General features: G+C 36.9%; 1 protein-coding gene across 4 annotated transcripts; it reads right to left on the reverse strand.

The window, feature by feature from the left end:
- SLC33A1 (solute carrier family 33 member 1) lies at window positions 1-26,592 on the reverse strand. 4 transcript variants are annotated; one of them, XM_040480563.1, is made up of 7 exons: window positions 25,276-26,582; window positions 12,629-12,819; window positions 7,209-7,393; window positions 6,818-6,935; window positions 4,134-4,349; window positions 2,875-3,070; window positions 1-1,534 (listed from the first exon to the last, which is right to left on the reverse strand). In XM_040480563.1, the coding sequence occupies exons 1-6, from the start codon at window positions 26,048-26,050 to the stop codon at window positions 2,903-2,905; spliced, it is 1,653 nt and encodes a 550-aa protein (XP_040336497.1). In that variant the 5' UTR covers window positions 26,051-26,582; the 3' UTR covers window positions 1-1,534; window positions 2,875-2,902. The 4 variants fall into 4 exon arrangements, with proteins under 4 accessions (XP_040336497.1, XP_040336496.1, XP_040336498.1 ...); XM_040480562.1 differs by having other exon boundaries at window positions 1,233-3,070; window positions 25,276-26,581; XM_040480564.1 differs by lacking the exon at window positions 4,134-4,349 and having other exon boundaries at window positions 1,233-3,070.
- Window positions 26,593-27,452: the final 860 nt, after the last annotated feature.

Consider the following 27,452-nt stretch of genomic DNA (forward strand, 5'->3'; position numbering starts at 1 on the left):
GTCTGTGTTATAGTTTTATTCATTCTTTCAACCACATGAGAAAACATGATCCCCCCAAAATACAAAACACAAGTCTGGTCCTATGTTATATTAAATTATGATTAAATATTATCTCAGCCATTTAATATAAAACAACATACTTTTTGGGTATCTGTTAACAGGGCAAATAGAAATTATCCATAGGAAAAAAAGGTTAAATTACTAGGAAATATCTTTTCTTAGGGTTATATTTACCCTCATATCCCTCCCCTACCAGTAATCCCTTCAAGTTCACTACTACAAATGCAGACATTTTCTAGTTTTCATCATAGATTTTTCTTTTAACATTGTTTTTGGGATGCTTTAAACAATTAGTTTCAAAACTATTATTTCAAATTTATGTTTACAATTCAAAGTCAGTTCACATTCAATAAGGCATAGCTTTTACAATTTTTTGGATCACAGAGCATTTAAGATTTTAACAAGAGCTCTCTTCAGAAAGACAAAAAATTACATATCCAGTTTTGCTAGCAATTCAGGGGTTTCAAGACCCCACTGACACGTGTTTAGGATAAAAATCCTTGTAATAAAGGAATTAAATCAAACAATAGGTTTACATCTCAAAAGTTTAATGTTAAAAAAACAGACGAATCGGTTTTCAGGTGCTGAACAATTTTTTTTATGATTAATCAGGCAAAATTAATTACAAAGGAAGGAAGTTTTGGTTTTAATTTTAGCTAATCTTACCAGATTTATAAGAATATTAGCTAGTAAATATATAATATATTAACTGGAAAAGTTAATGTTCATACTTGTGGGCAGAGATTATCAGATCTATCAGTAAAGAAAAAGATATGGAAAAATAGGTAGTATTTTTCTAATACTACCAATTTAACATCAACAGATCCTCAGATTCAAGTAGATCATTTATAAGATGCCATCAGTGATCAATGTATACAACCTAGTTGCACATAGCTATTAAGAAGTCATTTTTTGGTATGCATTACAAGCATGTACCCAAATAACCAAACAACTATAATCCAAAATAATTGTTCATTTCTAGAGCAAATGCAATTAATAGCTTTCACCTTAAAGGCTTAAAATATATTTTAATACTTCAAGTCATTAAAGATTTGTCGACTTCAAAGTATGTTTGAAAGTATGTAAATTTTAGGAATGGGTAAGAAATGAAAGGTAATTATGGCAATGTGACCTTCTTAATCCAACAATTAAAAAGTAAAATACATTTCACATTTGAGAGTTAAGTGGGTTTTTTTCTTTATTCAAGTAAACATTTTGGTTATAATACATGATAATGGACAACCCATGTGACAAAGTATGGTAGACTATGGTTTGGTGTAGCCTCCTTGTTTCTAGGATGTTTTTCCAGGTGATTCTTCAGGATCTGGCATCGATGCCCAACACAGGCTTTCCAATGGCAATGCATGAGTTCTAGAGGTCACTGCCTCTATCTTTCTTCAGATGCTGAGTGCCATTTTCTCCCACCCATTTTTATCCTCCATTACTTATAAAAAAACCCACTCTAAAATTCAACCTATGTTATAAAATTAACAAAATCAAAAATTAGTATTTTCCCACAAACACAAAATTAAGTAAAACTCAATCTTTCTTTTTCTATAACTTTGGAAGGATTTACATAATCTCTAGAGTCAGAGTAATACACAACACAAAATATGCAAAGAACCTTATTACTGGGTATACATAATATGTTGGGAGTTGCTAACGTATTCAAAAGCATAATTCTCCTGGGATACCAATCCTCCACTGGAAATTACAGTTTACAAACAGTTTTGTTTTCATAAGTGGAAATACAGTACCTGATTTCATATAAATTGTGAGGTGTTTTCTCACTAGTAAAGTGCTTAATTGAGAAACCATCTTCCACAACATGATTTAACTTGTCAAAGGCACAAAATGTCTTTGTCTCTCTAAAGCATTAGTCTTTAAAATTATGGTTAAATTACTCATTTACATTTTACTTAATCGGAAAGCTTTGCTGTTTTTTTTTCCTCTCAGTAATAAAAAAAACTGCTTGAAGAAAAACATTTTTTATTTTCAAAACTTTGCCATGAACATACATACAACACTAAATTGGATCCCTTCATGAGCTGTCTGTATGCCATGAAGCACTTATGACAAAAAACATATGTAAGCTTTAGGGTAAAAGTTAACACAGAATCAAAATAGCTTCCAAAAAAAGGGGAACAGGGGAATCATTAAATTAAAAATCATAGCTTTCATTTTATAAAAAATAGTTTGAATAATCTTCTTATAAATCTTTAACGCTTACAAAAGCAGTAAATACATTTAAGAGTCTTTTTAACACAGATTCATTAGTACAATGTGGTTATAGTCAGAAGAATAACAACTAAAAAGGCATTTCAGTAGTCTACATTCTCTTCTCAGCAAATTCCACATAGAATTTAACCAATTTGCAATTCAAAGTAAGATTTAACTGCCAACAAGGCCAGACTAGTTGTAATTAGTACCTGGATATCAAGCTTTGTTCTATTTAATATATTTTACCAAAATTTTAAATATAGCTCAATGAGAGGTACTGATAACAATACTTGACTGCATGGTTGTCACCCATGACTACTGCACTGCAGGTTAAAACATACTTTGGTCAGTAAATTAAAAAGATATAAATCAAATAACAAGGCCAGAAAACTTGTTTTAGAACCAATGTCCTGACCTTAAGTAAACTTTAAATACATTGACAAGGCAAGGAAAATATAATCAACTATACAGAGAGGTCTCTATTTTTTAATCATTTGGCATTTTATATTAATAATTTCTGTGTTTAAAATAACATTTTATACTCCTGTACACTGATTATCATAGCTGTCTGAATTAAAATGAAACTGCAGTTACCTTCCTAGAATGTCCAGTAGTGAATGCATTAGTTGCTTCTTTTGCACTTCCATGAAGATGGTCCTTCATCCTGTAATTTTTTCAGTTTTGGACCAAGAAAGAACCACCAACAAAATCCAATAAAAACACAAATGACGGATTCTACATAATAACCATCCAGCGCTGTAACACATGAGCCACCGAGTTTTTTGCAAAGCTGCAAAAATAAAATTATAATAAATATTTCACAGTTTCAAAATGGAAGTATTCAGCAATTTAGATGTTTCTACTTTGTAATTTAAGAGATTAACAAAAAATATTTTTTAAGTATTGTTTATTATTTTTAAAATTTTTTCTTAATGTTTATTTATTTTTGAGAGAGAGAGAGAGAGACAGAGAGTGAGTGAGGGGCAGAGAGAGGGAGACGCAGAATCTGAAACAGGCTCCAGGCTCTGAGCTGTCAGCACAGAGCCACATACAGGGCTCGAACTCAAGAACCATGATGGGTGGCTCCCCTTATTATTTTTTTATTATTATATTTTAAAGAATCCAATGTGGGGCTCTCATGACCCGGAGATCAAGAGTCACAGGCTCTACCCTTCAAAATATACTTTAAAAAAAAAAACAATTTTTTTTAACATTTATTCATCTTTGAGAGACAGAGTATGAGTGGGGGAGGAGCAGAGAAAGAGGGAGATACAGATCTGAAGCAGGCTCCAAGCTCTCAGCTGTCAGCACAGAGCCTGACATGGGGCTTGAACTCACAAACTGTGAGATTATGACCTGAGCCTAAGTTGTTTGCTTAACTGACTGAGCCACCAAGACACCCCCAGACATAATTTTTTTTAAAGACATAGTACCTCTAGAGGCAAAATAAGAAAATATCTTTCTTTTTTTTTTAAGATTTTATTTATTTTTTAAAGTTTTATTTTATTTATTTTGAAAGAGAGAGAAAGCGTGAGCAGGTGAGTGGGGAGAGAGAGAGAGAATCCCAAGCAGGTTATACACTGCCAGCACAGAGCCCAATGGTGCAGCTCAAACTCAAGAACCGTGAGATCATGACCTGGGCCAAAACCAAGAGTCAGATGCTTAACCAACTGAGCCACCGAGGCAACCCTAAGATTTTATTTTTTAAAGTAATCTCTACACCCAATGTGCAGCACAAACTTAAAACCCTGAGATCAAGAGTTACGTGCTCCATTGACTGAGCCAGTCAGACACCCCTGAAAATCAATATCTTAATATTAGCTTAATTTTATCTATAGTTACAAAATACTTACCTCAACAGCATCAGGTGTTCGACAATTCTGGTTCGATGCTCCTACACACTCTTTCACTGTAAGGGGGTCTACCAGCCAAAGAGCTACTGTAGAAGGCCAGTTTCCTCCCAGATTGGACACAGTGTTTAAAAGGGTCATATATGTTCCTCCAATAAGTGGATCACTAACCTTTGCATTGAAAGCCATTATGGAAACATACATGCTATACAATGTAACCTACAAGGAAAATATAAAACATCTTTAGCATAATCAGACCTTATAAAACTACGGTCTGAATTAAGAACATCAAAATCACAAACCTAAAAGTTAATTTTCATGACCCTTATTAAACTCAAATCAACAAAGATTTATTTAGTACCCACTATAGGGCAGGTCAGACCATGGCAATAAAAAGATGAATAAGACAACAGTCTGTCTGTGCCCTTGAAGAACTTGTTCTAGGCTGGGAAAATAAGAAATAAATAATTATGATGAAATACAGTAAGTAAGTAGAAGTACACACTTTGTGCTGCTGGGGACCATATAAATGAGATATTAATTCTACAATAAGTAGTCTACTTACTAATTCTACTTATTAATAGTCTACTTATTAATTCTACAATAAGTAGTCAAGGAAGGTGCAATAGAGAAAATGACAGATAGGGTGCCATCCAAGGATACATATGGCAATTAGCAAAACCCCATGTTTGTACTGTTTCTAAATACATCATATATACATATATATATATGTGTGTGTGTGTGTGTGTGTGTGTATACTACACATGTAAGCAAATATCCAAAGGAACATGAATATATAATTATATACATACATATGTATATAATTTTATTTTATATCCATGAAAGAAAAATGACATTACAAAACTCATGAGACAAACTAAAGAGAAAAATCTCCTTAAGAGGCAAGAATTAACCCTCCATTTAGGAACATGGAAACAAACCATGTTTCCAAAACTGCATTCCTTCGAATACTGCTTCATGGGATGTTCATAGAAAAAGGAGTTCCAAAGACAAATAAGACGGAAAACACTAAGTTTCACAAAAAATAAATAGGTCTCTTTCACTATAGGCCTCTGAAAGCCTTTAGGATATAAACGCCCTAAGGTCAGGGATATGCACTGTTATATTTTAGTGCTCAGAATGGTTCCTGGCATGGAATAGGTGTCCGATTAATATTTGTTGAAAGAATGATTAAGATGCTACATAAAGAGAGGTTATGTCATGTATCATTTATTTCTCAAATTTACGTGGCATTGTACTGTTTTTCCCAGAAAGCATCTGGCTGTCTGAACAATCAACAACACTTTAGAAAATTTTTTTTATGAAATCCAAAGCCAAACAAATGATTTTGGATTACTTCACTGTAGTTTTCCTTTACTTACACAGAGAGTGAAACATTTACTAAGCTAAAGTACTACTTTAATTTTAATGTTTTATTTATTTTTGAGAGAGAGAGACATAGTTTGAGTGGGGGAGGGGCAGAGAGAGAGGGAGACACAGAATCTGAAGCAGGTTGCAGGCTCTGAGCTGTCAGCACAGAGCCTGACTCGGGCTCGAGCTCGCGAACTATGAGATCATGACCTGAGTTAAAGTGGGACGCTTAACCGCTTAACTGACTGAGCCACCCAGGTGCTCCTTAAAGTACTTCTTTAAACATACAGTTATTTATTTTTACAGTTATTATTTTACAGTTATTATTTAAACATACAGTTATTTGGGGTGCCAAAATCCAACTTTTGATTTCGACTCAAGTCATGATCTCACAGTTTGTGGGTTTGAGCCCTGCGCTGGGCTCTGCACTGGCAGCATGGAGCCTGCTTGGGATTCTTTCTCTCTTTCCCTCTCTCTCTCTGCCCCTCCCCTGCTAGCACACACACACACTCTCTCTCTCTCTCTCAAAATAAGTAAATGAACATTAAAAAAATTTTTTAATAAATAACTAAAAATAAACATACAGTTAGTTGGACAGATCCATTATGGAGTTCTCCTAAATGAACTGTATGTAAAAAAATATTGAGATAACTTGGTAGCCATAATTTTAGGTTTTAGTTAAAAAACAAGTGAAGAATTTATAGATACAACTTTCAAAGAATTTAAACTAGGTTCCAGAGAAAAATCCAAAGTGACTCTTAAATATACATTGGTAATAACTGCAGTCAAGTCCCAAAGTTTACTGCTGGGAGTCTACAGTTTAGTGCTGGCAAAACATACCTAATAAAGAAAGAGAAAGCATATTAACACACAACTTCCAACATCACAAAGAGTCAGTCATAACTTTCAATACAGAATCTAAACTGAAAACCTGGGATCTCTAGCTCAGTAGCCATCATTTCTCAGTACTTTCAGAAAGAAAAGGCATGTGGAATAGAAGAAATAAAGAACCCAAGTTTACACACGGACTGGGGGATACTTAGCAAGGGTAGAATTACTGGCTTTGGAATAAATTCTGTAATGTAACAAACACTGGTTGAATGGACAAAAAAAATGAGGAAGAAACTTTCTACAAATAGAGCTCAATAAATCAAAAGCCACTAGGTTTAAAGTTCATTGTTAAATAATTTCTTCAGTGTCAGATTCATGGTTCGGTCTTAAAATTTATCATCCATTATTTCAAGGCAACTGTAGAAAAATGTCTTCTTTATTTGCCAAAAACAGTTTACTTCCTGAGAAAACCACGGCAAACTTACCTGATGTAATGCGTAACTCAGCAGCACTATGATATAGTAATATACAGGGAATCCTCCTTGATGCTCGACTTTGGGAGTCCACCAAACTAGTAGAGCATATTCTAATCCAAGCAATAATCTATAGACAAAGAAAGACACATGGAGTTTACTTCCATTAACGTTAAAAAATAGTAACAAAAACAGAAATCTGTATGCTTACTATGTGAAAGAAGCCTGCTATCTAAAACCTGTTAAGAAGTTAAAAAGAGATAAAAGTGCATATAAATGATATTGCAGTTAAAGACGTTTTTCAAGTCTTTTTCATATATACTTTACACACAGGCATTAATGATACTGACGAATATTACTCATTTAACTTTTCTTACATAGTTAGGTTTTATTTCATTGTTACCTGTAGGGCATGGCTTTGTAAAATATGTTTAGTGGCTGGGGACCTGCAGTGTATTTGCTGATAATCAGAGGTAATATTATCTGCAAAGGAACCATTGGAACTGCCAATAAGGCTAAATGTTCTTTGGGTACTCCCTCTTCTACCAATTTCAGTCCTGTTACTGCATCTGCTGCTGAAAAACCAATCTGCAATATAAAAACAAAAAGTATTTTAATTTGTAACTTACAAAATATTTTCCCCCAAGCATATGTAAGTTCTCCAAGACCTCAATGTCATTATTGATTTACAAGAAAATAGATTATTCTATCTGGTACAACAATCAAATTATGGAAGGCACACTTTGTCCTGTGGTCTACTAACAATATTTGGTGAAAACAACTGAAAATTCAGCACTTCTAGGAAATGCAGATGCTTGTAATTACTATTAAATTTCAAAAACTTTAATGTCTTAAAATAAACAATGTTCAAACCCAAACTTACTGATCTCTATGTTTTAAGTTTAAAAAAAAAAAAAGCTTTTAATTGACTCCAAATAAAATCTGGCTAAAATGAAGAATCACTGGGGCACCTGAGTGGCTCAGTCGGTTAAGTGTCCAACTCTTCGTTTTGGCTCAGGTCATGATCTCATGGTTCATGGGTTCAAGCCCCACGTTGGGAACTGCACTGACAGCATAGAACCTACTTGGAATTCTCTCTCTCTCTCTCTGTCCTTACCCCACTCATGCTCTCTCTCTCTCTCAAATAAACTTAAAAAAATTTTTTAATAAAAATAAATAAAATGAAGCATCACTGCCACACAAATTCATTTTGATGATTTCTGACTAATAATAAAATTTCCAAAAATATTTAACATTTCAAAAGTAATTCCAAGAAAATATTATACTTGAAGGGCTAAATGAGAGGGAAGAAAAATTATAGATTAATTTTTAAAAAAGCAAAAACCAAAAAACCAAAAAAAAAGCAAAAACAAACAGAGTAAGAATGCTAAAAGTAGTGAGTAAAAGTTTGGGGTGAAATAAGATATTTAGAGAGTCTCAAAGAATCTCTTCATAAATTATTTTTTAATTACAAAAAGAAAAATAGTAACTTTACAATGGGTTATCTGAGTAATCAAAGTTAATAACGGTTAATGGGATAAAGGGACATGATAAGGCTCCTGATGTAATTCTCTGAAGTCATCAATATTTGCATAACATGAACCTCAATATGAAGAAACATCAGTTACACATAAATGGAATGCCATTCTACAGAATAATTGGCCTGTATGCTTTAAAAATATCAGGTCATGAAGGACAAAGAAAGGCTGATGCCAACTAAATCCACTGTGTGATCTGGACTGGAGCCCTGACCAGGAAAAGTAAAGTTATACAGGCTGTTATTGGGACAACTGGTGAAATTTGGATATAGATTGTGATTAGATAATAGTATTATATCAATTTCAAATTTCTTCCTTTTTATTTATTTTTAATTTTTTTAAGTTTATTTATTTATTTTGAGAGAGACAGAGAATCAGTGGGGGAGGGGCAGAAACAGAGGGAGACAGGGGATCCAAAAAGGCTCTGTGCTGAGAGCAGAGAGCCTGATACGGGGCTCAAACTCACGAACCGTGAAATCATGACCTGAGCCCAAGTTGGATGCTTAACCAACTGAGCCACCCAGGCACCCTAAACTTTTTAAATTTTTAATTAAGTTGTGGTTTGGAAGAGAAAACCTTTGCTCTTAGGAAATACATACTCAAGGCATTTATGGATAAAGGGGCACATAATATGTACAAATTAATATTTCAGAAGAAATATATGATAAAGCACAAATCTACAGAATACAGAAAGTGGAATTAAATGTTAACAATTAGAGGATTTGAGTAACGATATATGGGAAGTCTTCAAACTATATAAACAAATTTTCAGTAAGTGTGAATCAATACTAAAAAACTTTTTTTTTATTAGTTTTCTTTATTTTTGAGAGGCAGAGAGAGACAGAGCACGTGTGGGGAGGAGCAGAGAGGGAGAGACAGAATCCGAAGCAGGCTCCAGCCTCTGAGCTGTCAACACAGAGCCTGATGCAGGGCCCAAACTCACAAACCATGAGATTATGACCTGAGCCGAAGTCAGACACTCAACCAACTGAGCCACCCAGGCGCCCCCTAAAAAACATTTTTTAAAGGAATTATAATAGTATGCACTTTAACTTCTTGGAATGGAGCCAAAGGGCAAATTTCACCATGGAAGAATTAAAGGTCAAAGAAATTTCACTTAACTCCAGAAAAGGAGTTCACTATTTCACCCACTGTCTTTGTAAATATTAGATATACAAACTAACTTCAACATTTACTCTATCTTAAAAGTGCTATAGTAGGAGATATTTGTAGTACAAATATCTAACAAAACACCCAGCATATATAAAACTTCTACAAATTTAAAGAATAAGGTAGCTCTGGATATTCAAATGGCCAATAACCATATATAAAGATGCTCAACTTATTTAGTCATCAGAGAAATGCAAATTATAACCAAAATGGGATTCCACTACACACCCACCAGAAAGGCTAGATTTGAAAGGACAAAATATGTCTTCTCAAGGCTGTGAAGCAACTGGAACTCTCTTACACCACTGGCAATAGGGAAAAGTGGAAACAATCACTTCAGAAAACTGTTTGGCAGTATATACTAAAGCATTTCTCGTGACCCCACAATTCTATTCCTAGGTATTTACCTATCATAAATGTGCATCCGTGTTCACCAAAAGTAATGTATATTTTTTATGAATATTCATATTTTATTTTTATTTTTAATAAAAATACAGTCCAAAAGTAGAAATAACTACGGTCCAAAAGTAGAAATAACTAAATATTTGGTGATAGAATGGATAAATAAATTGTAGCATATTTATATAGTGGAATATTATAAACAATGAGATGAACAAACTGTTGCGATAAATAGCAATACGGATAAACTATACAAATATCACATTAAGTGGAAGAATTCAGAAGCCAGACATAATACATATGGGATATTCCAATGATTATAAAACTCAAAAGCAGAGAAAACTATCCTAAGACATTAAAAGTTAGAAGAGGTGTTACTTTTGGTCAGGTTTACTTTAAAAGCGGGACATAAGGGGCGCCTGGGTGGCTCAGTCGGTTATGTGTCTGACTTCTGCTCAGGTCATGATCTCACGGTTCTTGAGTATGAGCCCCAGGTCGGGCTCTATGCTGACAGCTCAGGGCCTGGAGCCTGCTTCTGATTCTGTGTCTCCCTCCCCTCAGCTCCTCCCCTGCTCACACTCTGTCTCTTTCTCAAAATAAATAAAGATTAAAAAAAAAAAAAGTTTTTTTAAAAAATAAAAGGGGGACATAAGATTCTTATACATTGCTGGCAACAGTATAACTATAATCTTTTAAAAAGCAATTTAGCAATCATATTCACTGATCCACTAATTGCCTATTTAAGAATCTACTGAAAGGAAATATTCAGAATGTATATGCACAAAAATATTCACTAGTGCATTTTTATAATTAAAAAACGTAAGCAAATTAGGGGCACCTGGGTGGTTCAGTCAGTTCAGTGCCTGACTTGGGCTCAGGGCACGATCTCACAGTTCGTGAGTTTGAGGCCCACATTGGGCTCTCTGCTGTCAGCACAGAACCCACTCTGAATCCTCTGTCCCCCTCTCTCTCTCTGCCCCTCCCCTGCTTGCGATCTCTCAAAAATAAACATTTTAAAAAAATTAAAGTAAAATAAGCAAATTAAATGTACAACAGAAAAATGAGTAAATTGCAGCAAATCGATATACTATAACAATTACATAGGTATAAAAAAGTATGTTTTCAAAATAAATGTTTTTAAAATTTTTTTAATGTTTATTTTTGAGAGAGAGCATGAGTGGGGAAGGGCAGAGAGAGAGGGAGACACAGAATCCAAATCAGGCTCCAGGCTCTGAGTTGTCAACACAGAGCCCGACACAGGACTCGACCTCATGAACCATGAGATCATGACCTGAGCCGAAGTCGGAAGCTTAACCAAATGAGCCACCCAGGCACCCCTCAAAAATTATTTAATGATAAGGAACATGGAGTAATAAGATAAAAATGAGATAAAAATTATATATTATATGATCCAATTCCTTTTATTTACATGCATATTTGTGTGTATATATATATATATATATACACATCTATATTATTAATTTGTTGATTATAACATTAATTATATTTACATATATAAAGTATACACACATGGAAAAAAGAGTGCTGGAAGAAAATATACCAAAGTGTTACCACTGATTATCTCTAAATGATGTAATTAGATAATATCTTCCTTGAACTTTTCATTATTTCCTAAAGTTGAATCTTAAGTTTAAACTTCCCAATGTTTCCTTAAAATGTAACCCTCCCTATTAGGTTACATTTCCTTAAAATGTAACCCTCACTATTTCAAAAACAATGAGGCTCCAGATTTTACTTCAGGAGTGTCAAAAGACACCTATAAACTGTTTATGTAGATAGCTTTAAATATGTAATATGAAACTCCTATAACTGATTTCAGATTCAAGGAATATTAATTCTAACACTACCAATATTTCACTATAACAAAATATACTTACCTTTCCTCTAGCATAATATCTTTAAAAATGTTTTCGGACTATAAAATTAGGACATCTTAATACAGAAAACATAAAGAATAAAATAAATGTCACCAAAATGCCCATTTATTTATGGTATATTTCTTTCCAACATTAAAAAAAATAAGTCAACTGATTTTTAAATAGATTTCTAATGCTTATATATTTCCATATCTTTGTAGATCACATTCTATGTAAATAATTATAATACTTTTGATACTAAATGTATGTTCATTGTAACAGTAGTGAACTATTATTTTTTTCAAGGCATTCATTTCCATACCAAGCAATAATATCATTCATTAGATAAAATTTCACATTTATTAGAAGTTTTTTTTTTTTTTAATTTTTTTTTCAACGTTTATTTATTTTTGGGACAGAGAGAGACAGAGCATGAACGGGGAAGGGGCAGAGAGAGAGGGAGACAGAGAATCGGAAACAGGCTCCAGGCTCTGAGCCATCAGCCCAGAGCCTGACGCGGGGCTCGAACTCACGGACCGCGAGATCGTGACCTGGCTGAAGTCGGACGCTTAACCGACTGCGCCACCCAGACGCCCCTATTAGAAGTTTTCAAATTGGCATAATTCTTTTCAAGATCCCAAGAGAGTTAGCTTACTTTGAAATTACATTTGATATCATCACACCTTTTAAAACAAATTTAATAAACAGAAAATACTGCTTTATATTGTTAAATTCTAATAGTAGCAGGAAGGGACTTACGATATGAAAAGGCAAAGGAAATATTCCATGATATTGGTAATTCTAGCAGAGTGGTAAATTTTGCTCTATAAATCTCTTACCTTTGCAGTTAGAATCAGAAGGCAAAAGGTCAGAACTGCTGGCATTTTTATAATTGCAAAAAGCAGCTTGTAAGTATCTGTGATCCCTTGAGTTTCTTCTTTTCCTACTGATACTTCTTTGTTTTCTTTTTTCAGAAGGGCAACTAGAGTTGTTGTTATCAAAAATACAGTTCCCCAGAAAAAAAGGAAATCTGAAATTAAAAAGTTAAAATCTATTAACTTTTTTTGTTTATTTATTTTTAAGAGAGAGAGAGAGAGAGAGACAGAGTGTGAGCATGGGAGGGGCAGAGAGAAAGGAGACACAGAATAAGCACAGGTTCCAGGCTTTTGAGTTGTCAGCACAGAGCCCCATGCGGGGCTCAAACTCATAATTCATGAGATCGTGAAGTGAGCTGGTTGGACGCTCAACTGGCACCCCTGTTAACTAACTTTTGAACTGACATATCTGCGTTGATACTAAATAATTCTGTATACAACTTTACTTCAATTAAGTGGGTTTTTTTTAAATATTTATTTTTGAGAGAGAGACAGAGACAAAGCACAAATGGGAGAGGAGCAGAGTGAGAGGGAGACAAAGAATCTGAAGCAGGCTCCAGGCCCTGAACTGTCTGCAGAGCCAGACACAGGGCTCAAACTCATGAACCGTGAGATCATGACCTGAGCTGAAGTCAGACGCTCAACCGACTGAGCCACCCAGGAGCCCCAACAATTAAATGTTTAAAAAAAAACAAAAAAAAACAAAACAATACTTAGGTGTTCAAGGCAACAAACATATCAAGCATAGCAGATAAACAGTCCTGGCTCTGTTGAACATATATTATACAGACAAAATAAACAGTGATGTCTAACAAGGAAAAAGAAATGGAATGCAGATATTTGTGGGCTGAATGAAACCAAAGTCTATCATGTCATTTTCTTCAAGGAAAGTGTGAGCTAGGGGTGACCGATGATTTTCGTATACCATATGATCCATCAGTCATACTTATTTTTTCTAAGTTTTTTTGTTTATTTATTTAATCTCTACACCCAACATGGGGCTCAAACTCACAACCCTTAGATCGAGTTGTATGCTTTTCCACATAAGTCATACTTAAGCACAGAAGCCATTTCAGTTCTTTATTGAATTGTGACAACTTAGACAACAGATGCTCATTTACATTTTCCAACTTTTATTTTTAAACTTTCTAATGTTTTTATCTGTTTAGGAAAATAGGCTTTAATAGTGTGATACAGAAGGAACTTCCTCATTACTTGTACATGCACAATGGGGACAAATGAAGAGTACTGTTTGGGTTGTTTCAGTGAGAGACAGCTGGGCAATTAGCCATTTTTTTTTTTAACAAATTAAGCACAGGGAATGAATAATTTCTGGAAGCTTCTGCATAATAATTAAAAGTAATAGTAGTATTAGAGGCACCATTTATTAAGTACGCATGTGTCACAAATGTGCTAAGCATTTTACCTATGTATCTTCTTTTAAATTTTTTAAATGTTTATTTTTGAGAGAGACAGAGACAGAGTGCAAGTGGGGTAGAGGCAAAGAGACAGAGAGAGAGACAGAGAGAGAGAAAGAGAGAGAGAGAGAATCTGAAGTAGGCTCCAGGCTTTGGGCTGTCAGCACAGAGCCCAATGTGGGGCTCGAACTCACTGACCGTGAGTTCAAGACCTGAGCCTGAAGTCGGAAGCTTCACCAACTGAGCCACCCAGGCACCCCAGGCATATAGAATTATCTGTTTAGACCAATTTCACCTTACCATTTTTTTTTAAAGATTTATTTATTATTTAAATTCATTTTTGAGAGAGAGAAAGACAGCGAGCAGGGGAGGGGCAGAGGGAGAGAGTGAGAGAGAGAATCCCAAGCAGGCTCTGCACTGACAGTGTGGAACCAGTGGGGCTCAAACTTACACTCTAAGATCAAGAGTCTCCTGCTCTACTGACTAAGCCACCCAGGCGTCCCTCACCCTATTACTTAAATGCTTCTTTCTTTGTTATCTCATTTGATTTTCACAGCAAACATGTGAGACAAGCAAAGCAGGTATTATTATTATGTGGGTACACATGAGGAAAAGAAGCTCAGAATATTTAAATCTTTGCCAAAGCTCAAATATTAAGAGGCAGAATTTGAACCTAAATCTTCTGAATTGGAGTTTCATACTCTTTCAATTATTTCACACTGCCTGCACAAAGATTTTTTTTTTTAAAGTTAATGTTGAAATAAGAATCCACTAGAATTGGCTAATTATTCAGTCTCCACAATGCTATTCAAATTATGCAAATTAAAGAAACTAAGTCTTTAAACATACATGGAAATTTGTTTTTTGGAGTCAATTCTTTTTTCCACCATGAGAAATTTATAATTAATTTTAGATGTTAAAAGAAAAATATGAAACATTCTTAAACACAAAGGTATCCATTTTATTTATTTTTTCTAATGTTTTTTATTTATTTTTGACAAAGAGAGAGAGAGAGAGAGAGACAGAGCACAAGTGGGGGATGGGCAGAGAGGGAGTCACAGAATCTGAAGCAGGCTCCAGGCTGTGAGCTGTTAGTACACAGCCTGACATGGGGCTCGAGCTCGAGAACCACAAGATCACGACCTGAGTGTAAGTTGGACGCTTAACCTACTGAGCCCCCCAGGCCCCCCAGATAAGATTATTTCTAATTTCTTTGTGCTCTCTAAATAAAATAACAGCACATAGAAAGGAGGAAGTAGTGAGAACATATCATTTCAGAGCCCTAATTCAAAGGCTTTCCCAATAGCTCTCATGGAGAGAAGAATGAAGCCAACAGCTCAGAAAAAGAGGCTTAGCCACTGCCAGAAAATATATTAAGTTTTATGAACATAATTACCATAAATAGTAATTATCATTAGGCTACAGGCTATTATTTATTAACATTGCTTTGATGCTAGAGAACATCCACAGAGTGATATACCAACCATTGCAAAGATATTGTTACCAAAAATAATCTAAATATTTCACTACTGAAATTTCATTCATATATATGTGTGTGTGTGTGTGTGTGTGTGTGTGTGTGTGTGTGTGTATGATTAAGATATCAAAGCTGATGTTCATATTTCATAAACATGACTTTTGGGCAAAGACCTATAGGACAAACAAAATATTCTGAAGTGGCCACTAAATCTTATCTAGTATTCCCATAAATGCAAAATTTAAGAGCATGTGCCAATTCACCAGTAACCAAGAAGGATATAAATACCTAGCACATAAGTGCCTACTATGCCAAAGCAAAACATAGGAGAGTGCAATAAATCTTAAAGTCGCTCTCCAAGAGAAGTAGTATTATTCTCACTTAAAAAAAAAATTTTTTTTTAATGTTTGTCTTTATTTTTGAGACAGAGAGAGATAGAGCATGAGCAGGGGAGATGCAGAGAAAGAGGGAGACACAGAATCAGAAGCAGGCTTCAGGCTCTGAGCTGTCAGCACAGAGCCTGACGCAGGGCTAGAACTCGTCTACTGCGAGATCTTGACCTGAGCCAAGTCGGACGCTCAACCGACTGAGCCACCCAGGCGCCCCTTATTCTCACTTTATACACAATGAAACAGGATCGCAGTCCACAAAGTGCCAGAGCTGGGTCTAAACTAGATCTGATTCTACAGCAATAATATCTCTCATTTTACTACCCAGATGCTCAGATACACCTATCTACAGCAATTAGGCTCTTTCATATCAATCAGATATGCCTGAGAAGATACCCATTTTAGGTCCATGAAGTCTGGAACATAGATTCTTCAGTATACTCCTTTAATCTGGCTACTTGTATTCCCCGTCCTCACTTCCAATCTCCCCATATGGCAGTATGGCAAAGGGTATGCAAAGCCATAGAATAAATAAACATGGTACATCTTCCTAAATAATTCATTTTACTCAACAGTTTAGAGGGAAGCCTTTTTTTTGTTTGTTTTTGAGAGAAAGAGAGAGAAAGTGGAGAAGGGGCAGAGAGAGAAAGGGACAGAGGATTCTGAAGGGGGTCTCTGTGCTGACAGGCTGACAGCCACGAGCCCAATGTGGGGTCGAACCCACAAACTGGGAGATCATGCCCTGAGCTGAATTCAGATGCTCAATCGCCTGAGCCACCTAGGCGCCCCTAAAGGAAAGCCTTTTTAATGAAAAAAACAAAAAACAAAAAACAAAAAAAAACCAGGGATGGCAAAATTTCCAAGAATTTTTGAGATAAAATATCAGACTTCAAAAGCTTTTACATTTTCAAGGCTTTGGACTAGGTCCCCAGACAATTTAGGACTAGGTGTAGATTCACTCTGCCACCATCAGAAGAAATAGAAGAATTAAGTAATATTGTCTGATACAACCATCCTTGTCTCAGATGAGATTCTCTCTCCAACTCTCATACTATGGAAGTTAACTTAAGTCCTTCAGAAGTCAGTGACAGGAAAGCAAAACTTCAACTTTGTTCTAAATGTCAGGCCTTCCTTTCACCTTCTTGCTTTTGGCACAGCTCTCTATTTCACACGTTAGAGCATGATGGGACTATAGACACCCATTATCCAGTCCAATGCTCTCATTTTCACAGGGCAGGAAACTGAAATAGAAATAGTGTATTTGGCCCTGGGTCACCACCTGATTCTTAGCGGAAACTGACCTTTCTATGCCACAAATCTCTCTCTGAAACATTTGCTCAAAATATCCATGCTGTCGTAGAGCCCTCCCAGAAAATATTATTTGATTATACAATATAGTCATATCTGATTTGGGGATTAGGCTTTTTAAAAGACAGCAATGTAATGCAAAACTCAAAATACAAAGCGGATTTTGAAACCTTCCTAATCCCTTAGTTTTCCTAACCCCTTAGGAAAATGAAGCCATGTTTGAGATCACATACCTTTTCATTAACTCCAGCATTAGATTTTCCTCTGGGGTAGAAGAGATTGTTTCTTCAATCAAGCATTGGATTAAGCAGCTATCTTGCTATTTTGAGCCATCTTGTCCCAACATTTGGGCTCAAACTCAGCCCAAGGTTCAAGGCTGAGGCTGAGAAGCCAATAGATTCAATGCTCCCATCTCATGCTAACTCTGGGCCTCTATCACTGAATGGATGGAAGTGAATCACTCTTTTAATTTTTTAAAATATGTTCTGGTCAGGCACAAAATCTATTTTACACATATACATATATCTCTACTCTGATGCTATGATAGGTTCTTGCATTCAGCTTTTGTTTAACCTATATCTTGACACCCGTAAATCATTTTTTGTAAGCTGAATTTAGACATTTATAAAACAGTAGACAACAAACATTCCAAACTACCACATGAGATGCAGAGTACATTCGAATAGCTTAAATTAAAAATAATGATAACATCAAATGCTGACAAGGATAGAGAAACAGAATCATTCATATATTTCTGGTAGGAAGACAAAATGGTGTATCCATGCCAATCTGGAAAAAAAATTGACACTTTCTTTCGAAATAAAAATGGACTTACCAGAAACCAGTGTTTGCATACTTGGGCATTCAACTCAGAGTAATGAAGACTTACTTTCACATAAAAATAGCCCCGAACTGGAAACTACTCAAATCCCCTTCAATGGATGAGTGGTGAAATAAACCATGGTATGTCTAACAAATGGAATACTTCTCACCAATAAAAAGCAACAGATCACGCACCAATCTGGATGAACCTCAAAGAAATTATGCTAAGTGAAGAGAGCTAATCTCCAAAGAACATGTATCAAATGATTTCATTTGCATAGAAATAACATAGTTATAAAGATGGAAAACAGATTAGTAGCTTCCAGGGGTTAGGGATGGAGAGGAGGAAATGGGTATAGCTATAAACAGGCAACACAAAGGAGTCTTGTGATGGTATATTTGAGTATCTTCATTGTGGTGATGGTGGTTATGCAAGGCTACACATGATGAAATTACACAGAGCTACTCACGTGCACACACATAAAAGCAAACACAAATGAGTACATGTACAATTGGTAAAATCTGAATAGTGGTATGGATTGCACCAATGTCAATTTCTTGGTTTTGAGATTGTACTGTAGTTATGTAATATGTTAATGGAAGAGGCTAGGGAAGGGTGCATGGGATTTCCTTAAACATTTCTTTGCAACCTACTGTGAATCTATAATTATTTTAAAATTAAAAAATTTTTTTAAATTAATGGGAAATTTAAGAACACAAAAATTCTTTTTTGTTTTTTTAAGGAAGCAAAAATTATAAAACTGGGGTAGGAATAAGAAATATAGGTCTCAAATGCAAGATAATATAAAGCAATCAAAAAAGTCTTTAGGTATGTTGAAATCACTTATTCTGGGGGCGCCTGGGTGGCGCAGTCGGTTAAGCGTCCGACTTCGGCCAGGTCACGATCTCGCGGTCCGTGAGTTCGAGCCCCGCGTCAGGCTCTGGGCTGATGGCTCAGAGCCTGGAGCCTGTTTCCGATTCTGTGTCTCCCTCTCTCTGCCCCTCCCCCGTTCATGCTCTGTCTCTCTCTGTCCCAAAAATAAATAAATGTTGAAAAAAAAAATTTAAAAAAAAATTAAAAAAAGAAATCACTTATTCTGTAGTTTTAATTGATCACCATTGGACTTCAGCCAGTAAGGACTGTGTTCAAAAGTGAAGGGAAAGAATGAAATTTAAAAAATAATAATAATAGAAAACACCAAACCAAGGAATAGAAATGGTGGAAGGTAACTAATATCTTGCTTTTTGAATATGTACCCCATTCTTTAAAGTTACAGCATGCACACTCATGTATAAATGTTATTCTTGTGACCTCCTATACTAATATAGTATATACAATGTAAAATGAAAAGCCGAAATTAAAGGATATGAATTTTTTAAAAGAATGAAATTAAAGAACATGTACAGAGGTACCTGCCTGGCTCATTTGGTAGAGCATGTGACTCTTGATTTCAGGGTTGTGAGTTTGAGTCCCACATTGGGTGTAGAGATTACTTAAAAACAAAATCATTAAAAAAAAACTAAAGAAAGATCATGTATAAAATGCCAGATTTACCCAAGATTGTGTCTTTAAAAAACAAACAAAAAACCAGGTGAAATAGGGGGCTTTATATATATATATATTTTTTTCATTTTCTAGGAAAAGAACATCTTTTATAAGGTAAGTCTCTTTTGCTTTCTCAAATTATACTTTTCAGGAACACTAAATGAAGGTAGGAAACTGCCGGTAATTAGTGAGGTTCTATGATTCTTTCATTAATAAATTTATAGTAAAGACTAATTCAATTGGTCTCTACATAAATTTCAATAAAATCAGAAGTGAAATTCAGAGTAAAATATATGCCAAATAAAATCAAATATTTTTCTGGTTTAGAGTATATTTTGTAAATTGACTTTTCCATACAAAATCAATCCCAGAATTCTTTACTGAACAAAAAAAGCACAGCTTTGCCTTGTTTTCAAAAGGAAAAAGGCTCTTAAGACCTTTCTGGGGTGTGGGCTCCAGTTTTTAATATCTAATCCCTCCTGATTCTACTATCTCCAGTGTTCCTCCACTTATGTCACTTTATTACTAGCATCCTAACATTTGAAAATAAGTTCAAATCTGCTCAATTTGTGTGTATGGAGATGTACGATCCATCAGATTTATGGATGTGTTCCATTCAAGGCAAAAAGGGACTAATCTCAAGGATTTTATTTTATTTTTTTACTTTTTATAAGTATTACTTTTTAATTTTTTTAATGCTTATTTATTTTTGAAAAGAGAGAGACAGAGTGCGAGCAGGGAAGGGCAGAGAGATAGGGACACACAGAATCTGAAGCAGGCTCCAGGCCCTGAGCTATCTGCACAGAGCCCAACGTGGGACTTGAAACTCACGAACCATGAGATCTGTGACCTGAGCCAAAGTCCAATGCCTTAATGGACTGAGCCACCCAGGTGCCCATAAATATTACTTTTTAAATGATTATACAGTAAACCTAAAATTTTTTGGTGTATAGTTCTATAAACTTTAATGCACATATAAACTTTAAATCACTACCACCATAATCAAGATATGGAACATTTCTATCACTCCCCAAAACTCCCTCATGCTGTCACTCACTTATAGTCACCTTTTCCTCACCCACCATCCCTAGCAACTGCCTATCTGTTCTCCGCCTCCACAGTTTTATCTTTTGAAAATGCAGGAAAATATTTTAAGTCTAGATATATATGCTAAAGAATGTACTACAGCCTATTTAAAAATAACTGGTCTATCTAGAAATGGGTCAGTTGGTCCTGTCCACATTCTAAATAGCATTTCTAGTCACACAAAATATATTAATGAGTCCTGTTTCAGAAAGCAAAGAAATTTGTCACTAAGTAAGAATTGGTCCTACTCACTTCTAGTTCAAAGGAGTATCTTACAAATACTGTTTTAACTATATTCATTGCCAGTTTGATTAGTTTTCTTTCAGCATCATTTTTTTCAAAACATTTCCTTTTTTTTTTCTGATTGACTCCTCTGCGCATACCTACCTGTAGACAAACCAATCCATAAGCTCTAAATGTGTTTAGCTCTCTTCTCCAGTATCAGACTAATCTACTTCCTGCCCAAACTCAAATACCTTGCTCCCTATCCCAATCACTTCTTCTATTCATTGTTGTTACCACTGCTTCTAGAGGAATGGGTTGCAACTACCAGTTCACAGATTGGATCTGGCCTAAAGACACAATTCATATGAATCTAATTAATCATTTTTTAAATGACAAAATAAAAAAGGGATTTCTAGTTTCTCTGAACACTGATAAGATCCAGCAATTGTAGGATCCTATTGCCACAAGACAAGAGTTTATTGCAGTTGAAACTTGCATGTTTACATGGGCATGAGTTTTTCAGGTTACCACTCTCCCCTCCAAACCATACATCCTGTACCAACTCACTTGATTCACTTCCACTGTCCATCATTTTGGTTTGTAAATTCCCATTACAAATTCCCTGGGAGCAGAGAATTTCCAGGTCTTATTCATCAAATTTTAACACCTATCATATCGCTAGCACCAAATAGGCACTGAGTGAATAAATGCTACACGTTACTTAAAAAAACAAAAAAATTTTAATCTGTCATTTCTAGACCATCAGACGTTCCAGAAGAGGGCTGATTGGGCTGATGTTTTTAGACATCAGCAGTCAGAGTGCTACTTTTCTCGAGTAGAAGAGCCCAATCAGCACAAATTGTATTTAGGTTTTAAGGTTTTTCCTGAGGTTTCTTCCTAGTTTCCTAACAACTATAAGAAAGACACTAGTTAAGTCTTTTGTAAAAGAAAGTGTGGATACTCTGCTTTACACGATTTGGCTTTCAAGTTTCCTAAGAATGCTCTATGTTCAGATAGTGGGGGGAATCCTGTATCTCTACCTCCAACTAGGCGCTTGACCTAGTTTCTTTATCTATAGGAATGAATTGAGATGGTAACTAGATTTACTGTGAACACTGTGTAGTACGTACAAAAATTGAATTATGCTGTACACCTGAAACTAATATTATTATATAACAATTTTACGTCAATTAAAAATATCAGTTTCCACAAATACAAATCAGAATCTAAATTACAAAAAAAAAAAAGAAAGAAAGAGAAGAAATTGAAATATACAATCTTTTCAAGTCATAAAACTATGTTCCAATCCCCGTGTTTTTCTGGGTTACTTTCATCATCTGTTCTAACTTAAAAGGATGTCTCTTTTGGATCCCCCAAATCCTTGAAAACCAAACAGGGCAGGACAGTAAAAGCTCACTTCTGAGTTCAGGACTGCCTTGGATCCCTGAAGGGGCCAAAAAGCCAACCTCTGCATAATCAAGTCTTTGTTTCCAAAGGATTCCATTCTCATCTTATCCTTCATGTTCTAAATTTATTATTTAGATTGCTGCTTGCTAAATGGCAAAAACTGGATTTTCTCAATATATTCCATTTCTATTTATCTGTAACTCAAAACAAAGTCTTAATCAGAGAATGTATTTTAAAATTCTAAAAAATAATTATGCCTCCTTGTAATTATCTGATTTTTCTAAACATCTGCCTCAGTGTTTGGCTCTTCTTTTAATAACTAAGCAATTTTATTTCCTTCAGGATTCCTTCTATGCTCTTAAAATTCCAAAAAAACACATTTTTTTTAGTTATACTGCTACTACATTTCAGAAAGATCAAAACTATAAATATGATATGTACAGTAATAAAAAAGTGAATGAAAACTCCTCAACTCTTAACTCTTAACACTTTAACTCTTAAGTGTTTGAACTAAACACAGTCGTCTACTACAGACAGAAAACGTTAAATTAAAAAGTAAGCGGGGCGCCTGGGTGGCTCAGTCGGACTTCGGCTCAGGTCATGATCTCGCGGTCCGTGAGCTCGAGCCCCGCCTTGGGCTCTGTGCTGACCACTCGGAGCCTGGAGCCTGTTTTAGATTCTGTGTCTCCCTCTCTCTCTGACCCTCCCCCATTCATGCTCTGTCTCTCTCTGTCTCAAAAATAAATAAATGTTAAAAAAAAATAAAAAAAATTTAAAAAGTAAGCTATTTTTACAATTTCCTGGATATCAAAGTTCAAATTCCACAGAACAAACCGCTATTCAAAACAACAAATCAGTGTAAATAAAAAATCCAATGGCAGCACAATTCTGATCTTCCCATTGGGGAAGAGTTGTGGCCAAGAAAAGATAAAATGAACATGGCTCCTGAATGCATAATGGCATTCCTGGAATGATGTTTTATCAACCACTCTTATACTTAAAAGCACTAATTTGCCTAGTTAGTAATTTATTTTCCACAGCCTCTAAAATCTTGATTTCTCTTCTGAGGCTTTTCCATGTTAAGTAACACATCATTTCATTAGTCCTTCCTGGTGACATGAACAGTCCCAGTACCAAATGAAATGATGCACAAAAAGCAGTAAGGTGCTAATACAATGGACTCATAAAGTATTTCTAGGCAGAGAATTATCCAGGGAGCAGAAGCGGGACTCCAGAACGCTTGGAGACAAATCTGTTTAAGCTCAAAGCAATATCTCTCAACCATTTTTGGCCTCAAACCAACTAAGAAAAAGTATAATGATCATTTCATCAGTAGTAGTAGCTCACTCGCAAATTGAGGAGGTAGAAAGGGGGTCCCTGGGGCACCTGGTTGGCTCAGTCTGTTAGGTGTCCAGCTTCAGCTCAGGTCATAATCTCAAGGTTTGTGACTTCAAGCCCCACGTCAGGCTCTGTGCTGACAGCTCAGAGCCTGGAACCTGCTTCAGATTCTAGGTCTCCCTCTCTCTGCCCCTCCCCCTGCTCACACTCTGTCTAAATAAATAAATAAATACATGTTAAAAAAAAAAGAAAAGGGGGTCCTTTATAGGGCCTATGGGTACAGAGGGAGTGTGTAACATTTCAAGAGATGAGTAGCGCAGTTGTGAATCCCTCCATCCTCCACACTCCCTAAATTTATTACACAACCCTTACACTTCCCTCACCATACAACTACCCCTGACGTTTCCACTGTTAGGAATCCCTATGTTAGTACTGGGAAGATGAAAGTTTAACTGCTTAAATCTCAAGAGAATCTCTGAAATCCGTCATCATTACCAGAATGAGGAATTCTGGTAATACCGTATTCCTGATGTTGGTTATTCCTACTATTGATAATTTTACTTCTGTTTCCTAATTGTTAGGACAGCTTTAAAAAAAAAAATGAAAGAGAAAAGAAAGGAAAAGAGAAGGGAAGAGAAAAGAAAAGAAAAGAAAAGAAAAGAAAAGAAAAGAAAAGAAAAGAAAAGAAAAAAGAAAAGAAAAGAAAACCTTCCAGGGACATGTATTTTACTCATGAAGAAATAGGGAAATTTTGTAGAACTTACACAAAATTGCTTACTGAATAAACTTCAAACTCTTATTAGCAATTCAAAAAAAAATCTTACTAATTAGGTCACAACTTTTCTCTCATCTCCCAAACCCAGTCTCCACACCTGGTGTTGTGCATCCCAGAATTCCACTTATCCACCTCATGGAAGCTTATAATTCAACAGGGTCAACTGTTAAGCTGCAGTTTGAATCCTGACTCTCACAAGCAGTTAGTGGCTGGCAACCCTGAGCTCCCCTTAAATGTTCACTTCTCCCATCTCTGTGGGTTGGACTCTGCTTAATTCACAGGAGGCCCTCAGAACTCTGTCACTCAGCCAACTCATTAATGATGAATAAATTAACCCTATTCTATTCACCAGAAGGCTAGAAGAGGGCTCTTGGTATAAGAGTAGAGGCAGAAATGAACCAGAAAGCAAGGAACTAGAAATCTCAATCCAACAAAAGAGAAAAGGGAAATGTGAACCACAGGAATCAGGCTGGATTCGTGCCTTCACACTAGCCAAACTTTAAAAAAAAATGTGCATCTGTGTGTTAGTCAAGTGTCAGCAGCTCCCTAGGCTTGAGAGTTTTGTTTGCCATTACACAACAATGTTATTGGATGAGCTACCTCTCCCTGCTCATTGCCCAGTATTCATCAATTATGACTGCTCTGATGTAGTCATTCTGGCTCAAGCTCATTTTAGTAGAAAACTTAACCTCGGGTAATCTCCCCCCAATTCATCTCCAGTAAATTAAATTATGAGATTCCCTCCAACGTCACACCCTCTGTCAAAAGGATTCGTAAACGTAAAATAATCCTCACCGCGTAATAGTTTTAAATACACTACCTGAAAGAGTAACGATTCCCCTGGGTTGAGGCTGAAAGCGCAAATATTTGTTACAAAAGTCTGCAGACTCAAGGGCCAAAAACAAAACATTGCCCAAAAAGTAGCCCGCTGTCTGGCCCACTGAATTGCAAGTGGAAGCATAACCCACGTTTTCCCGGGATAACATAGTTAACGCCCAACCATCCACAGCGATGTCCTGAGTGGCGGCCAGGAATTCAAACAAAAAGAATGTCACAGTGAGAGCAATCACATCGGGGGTTCTGCCATCAGTGGTCCCGAGTAAATGGTCCACCTGAGTGGACAAATATATCATGAACAGTCCCAGTATATACTGTGTAGGGACAAGCCAAGATTTGCGACGACCAAAGTTCCTAAAGTAAACTGCATCGACCAACGGGGCCCAGAGCAATTTGAGACTGAAGGGCCAAAAGACGAAACTGAAGAAAGCTTGATCTGTATAGCTAACATTTTTGCTCTGCAAAATGAGTGGGATGCTTCCTGCCAGGCCCAGTGGAATGCCCTGAAGCACGTAAAGAAAAAGCAACAGCAAAATGCTGCTTAATTCCGCCCGGCAGCTCCGTGGGGGTTTTGAGAAGTCACCAGTGCCGGTATCCCGCAAAAGAGCTTCTTTGTCCCCTTCCCCACCCACCAATTCCGGATGGCTGTCCTCCCAGCCGCCTGGCGGCAGAGGACCGCTCTTCATATCCAGAGAGTGGTTGAAAGTCCCTGGGCGTCGTTGCCGACTGTTGTCCTTGTGGGAGATGGTGGGTGACATATCAGAGACGATGCAAAGCCCCGTCTGTGGGGTGCCGGGACTGAGCGTCTTGGATCCTCCTAGCCCCGGGTCCAAGGCTGTCGCTCTGGACCAGGGCCTCGATGGTTCAGGGAGGAGGACAGAGCGAGGGGCGATAAGGGCACTTCTTACAGTGGCCCCGAGTACTGAACCCAGGAGCCAGTCCCCTGGCTGGAGACCCAGGCGATGCCCAGGTAGGTGGCCCTCGCAACGGCGTCAAGGTGCCTGAAGGAGTCCCCCCGGCATCCGCGCCGGGCTCGAGGCTGGAGGAGAGGGCCGTGGTGCCACGATGGAAACGGGCCCTTAGCTTCAGCGAGACCGAACGGCCAGTCTCCCGACCCACCTCCAGTCCTCGCCGCCACCACTGCAGCTGACAGCACTTTCTCTACAGGACTCCAGCGAGATCAGGTAACTTCCTGCGTTGAGCCTCAGGAAGTGGTCCTATGCTCAAATGAGTCCTGTCCCCGCCTCCAGAGCAAGCCGATCAGGGCATGCTCCCGAGACCGAGTTCGGAAACAACCATTGGTAGGAACCCGGAACTCAGGCGATCGGGACCTCATGGGAGGATTAACGCTGGAGCACTTTCAGGCCTGGGCGGGGCGCAGCGCGCGCTCTGCTCTGTGAGCGCATGCGGCCGTCTGGAAAGCGTGGGCCTCGGTCATTGGGCCCGCGCGGCCACGTGAGTGAGGGCTGGTTGAGCCAGGCCTGCGCAGGCTGCCTCTGAAGTTGCCGCGGTTGCGCTGGGTCTTGTAATTAGGTGGGGGAAAGGCAATGCCCAAGCTTTGGGCCGGTAATTGTGTGGGGTCCTTGCTTTTGTGGGCTAGACAGAAACGGGTGGAGAACGGCTGAAGTTTACGAATGGCTTTATCAGCAGGCAAGGGTGCCCCAAAAAGGGTAATAAAAGGCCTGGCTAATGGAGAAGTTCGTGCCTGCATATTTATGGAATGATTGAAACTGCCCAGAGGTGCTAGGTTTCTCTGTACTGCGTTTCTTCCAGTGCAGTGGAAGAAATGTAGTGGAACGGGGGCCAAATAATTAATTCGTTACATTGGGCAGGTTGGAATTATAAGATTCCATAACATCTTCCTTAATTTTGAGGGACCTAAAAGGTCTTATAAGAGCCAAATATTAAAATTTTGTTTCATGTTAACTCAATATGTATGCATTATTGAAATGATAAGGGAAACTAACCTTAGGGAACCAATAGCATTATTTGTAACGCATTGAAAATGCCTATAAAATTTTACATAAAATATTTACTTAGGGTACATATTGTTTTCTATTGGGCAACTAATACTAAAAACAAAAATAACCTGTACTTTAAAAAAACGTACCTGGGGCGCCTGGGTGGCTCAGTCGGTTGAGCGGCTGACTTCAGCTCAGG

The sequence above is a fragment of the Herpailurus yagouaroundi genome, unplaced genomic scaffold (genome assembly GCF_014898765.1).
Source record: "Herpailurus yagouaroundi ecotype Mexico unplaced genomic scaffold, PumYag 159, whole genome shotgun sequence".
Taxonomy (NCBI): domain Eukaryota; kingdom Metazoa; phylum Chordata; class Mammalia; order Carnivora; family Felidae; genus Herpailurus; species Herpailurus yagouaroundi.

Bases quoted from the DNA above. Each gene is read 5' to 3' on its own strand.
- SLC33A1 (XM_040480563.1), bottom strand. From the start codon at position 26,050: ATGTCACCCACCATCTCCCACAAGGACAACAGTCGGCAACGACGCCCA. The intron at 12,820-25,275 runs GTAGTGTATTTA...TTTTAATTTCAG, and splicing joins GGGAATCGTTACTCTTTCAG to ATTTCCTTTTTTTCTGGGGA. The intron at 7,394-12,628 runs GTAAGAGATTTA...TTTATATTGCAG, and splicing joins TTCTGATTCTAACTGCAAAG to ATTGGTTTTTCAGCAGCAGA.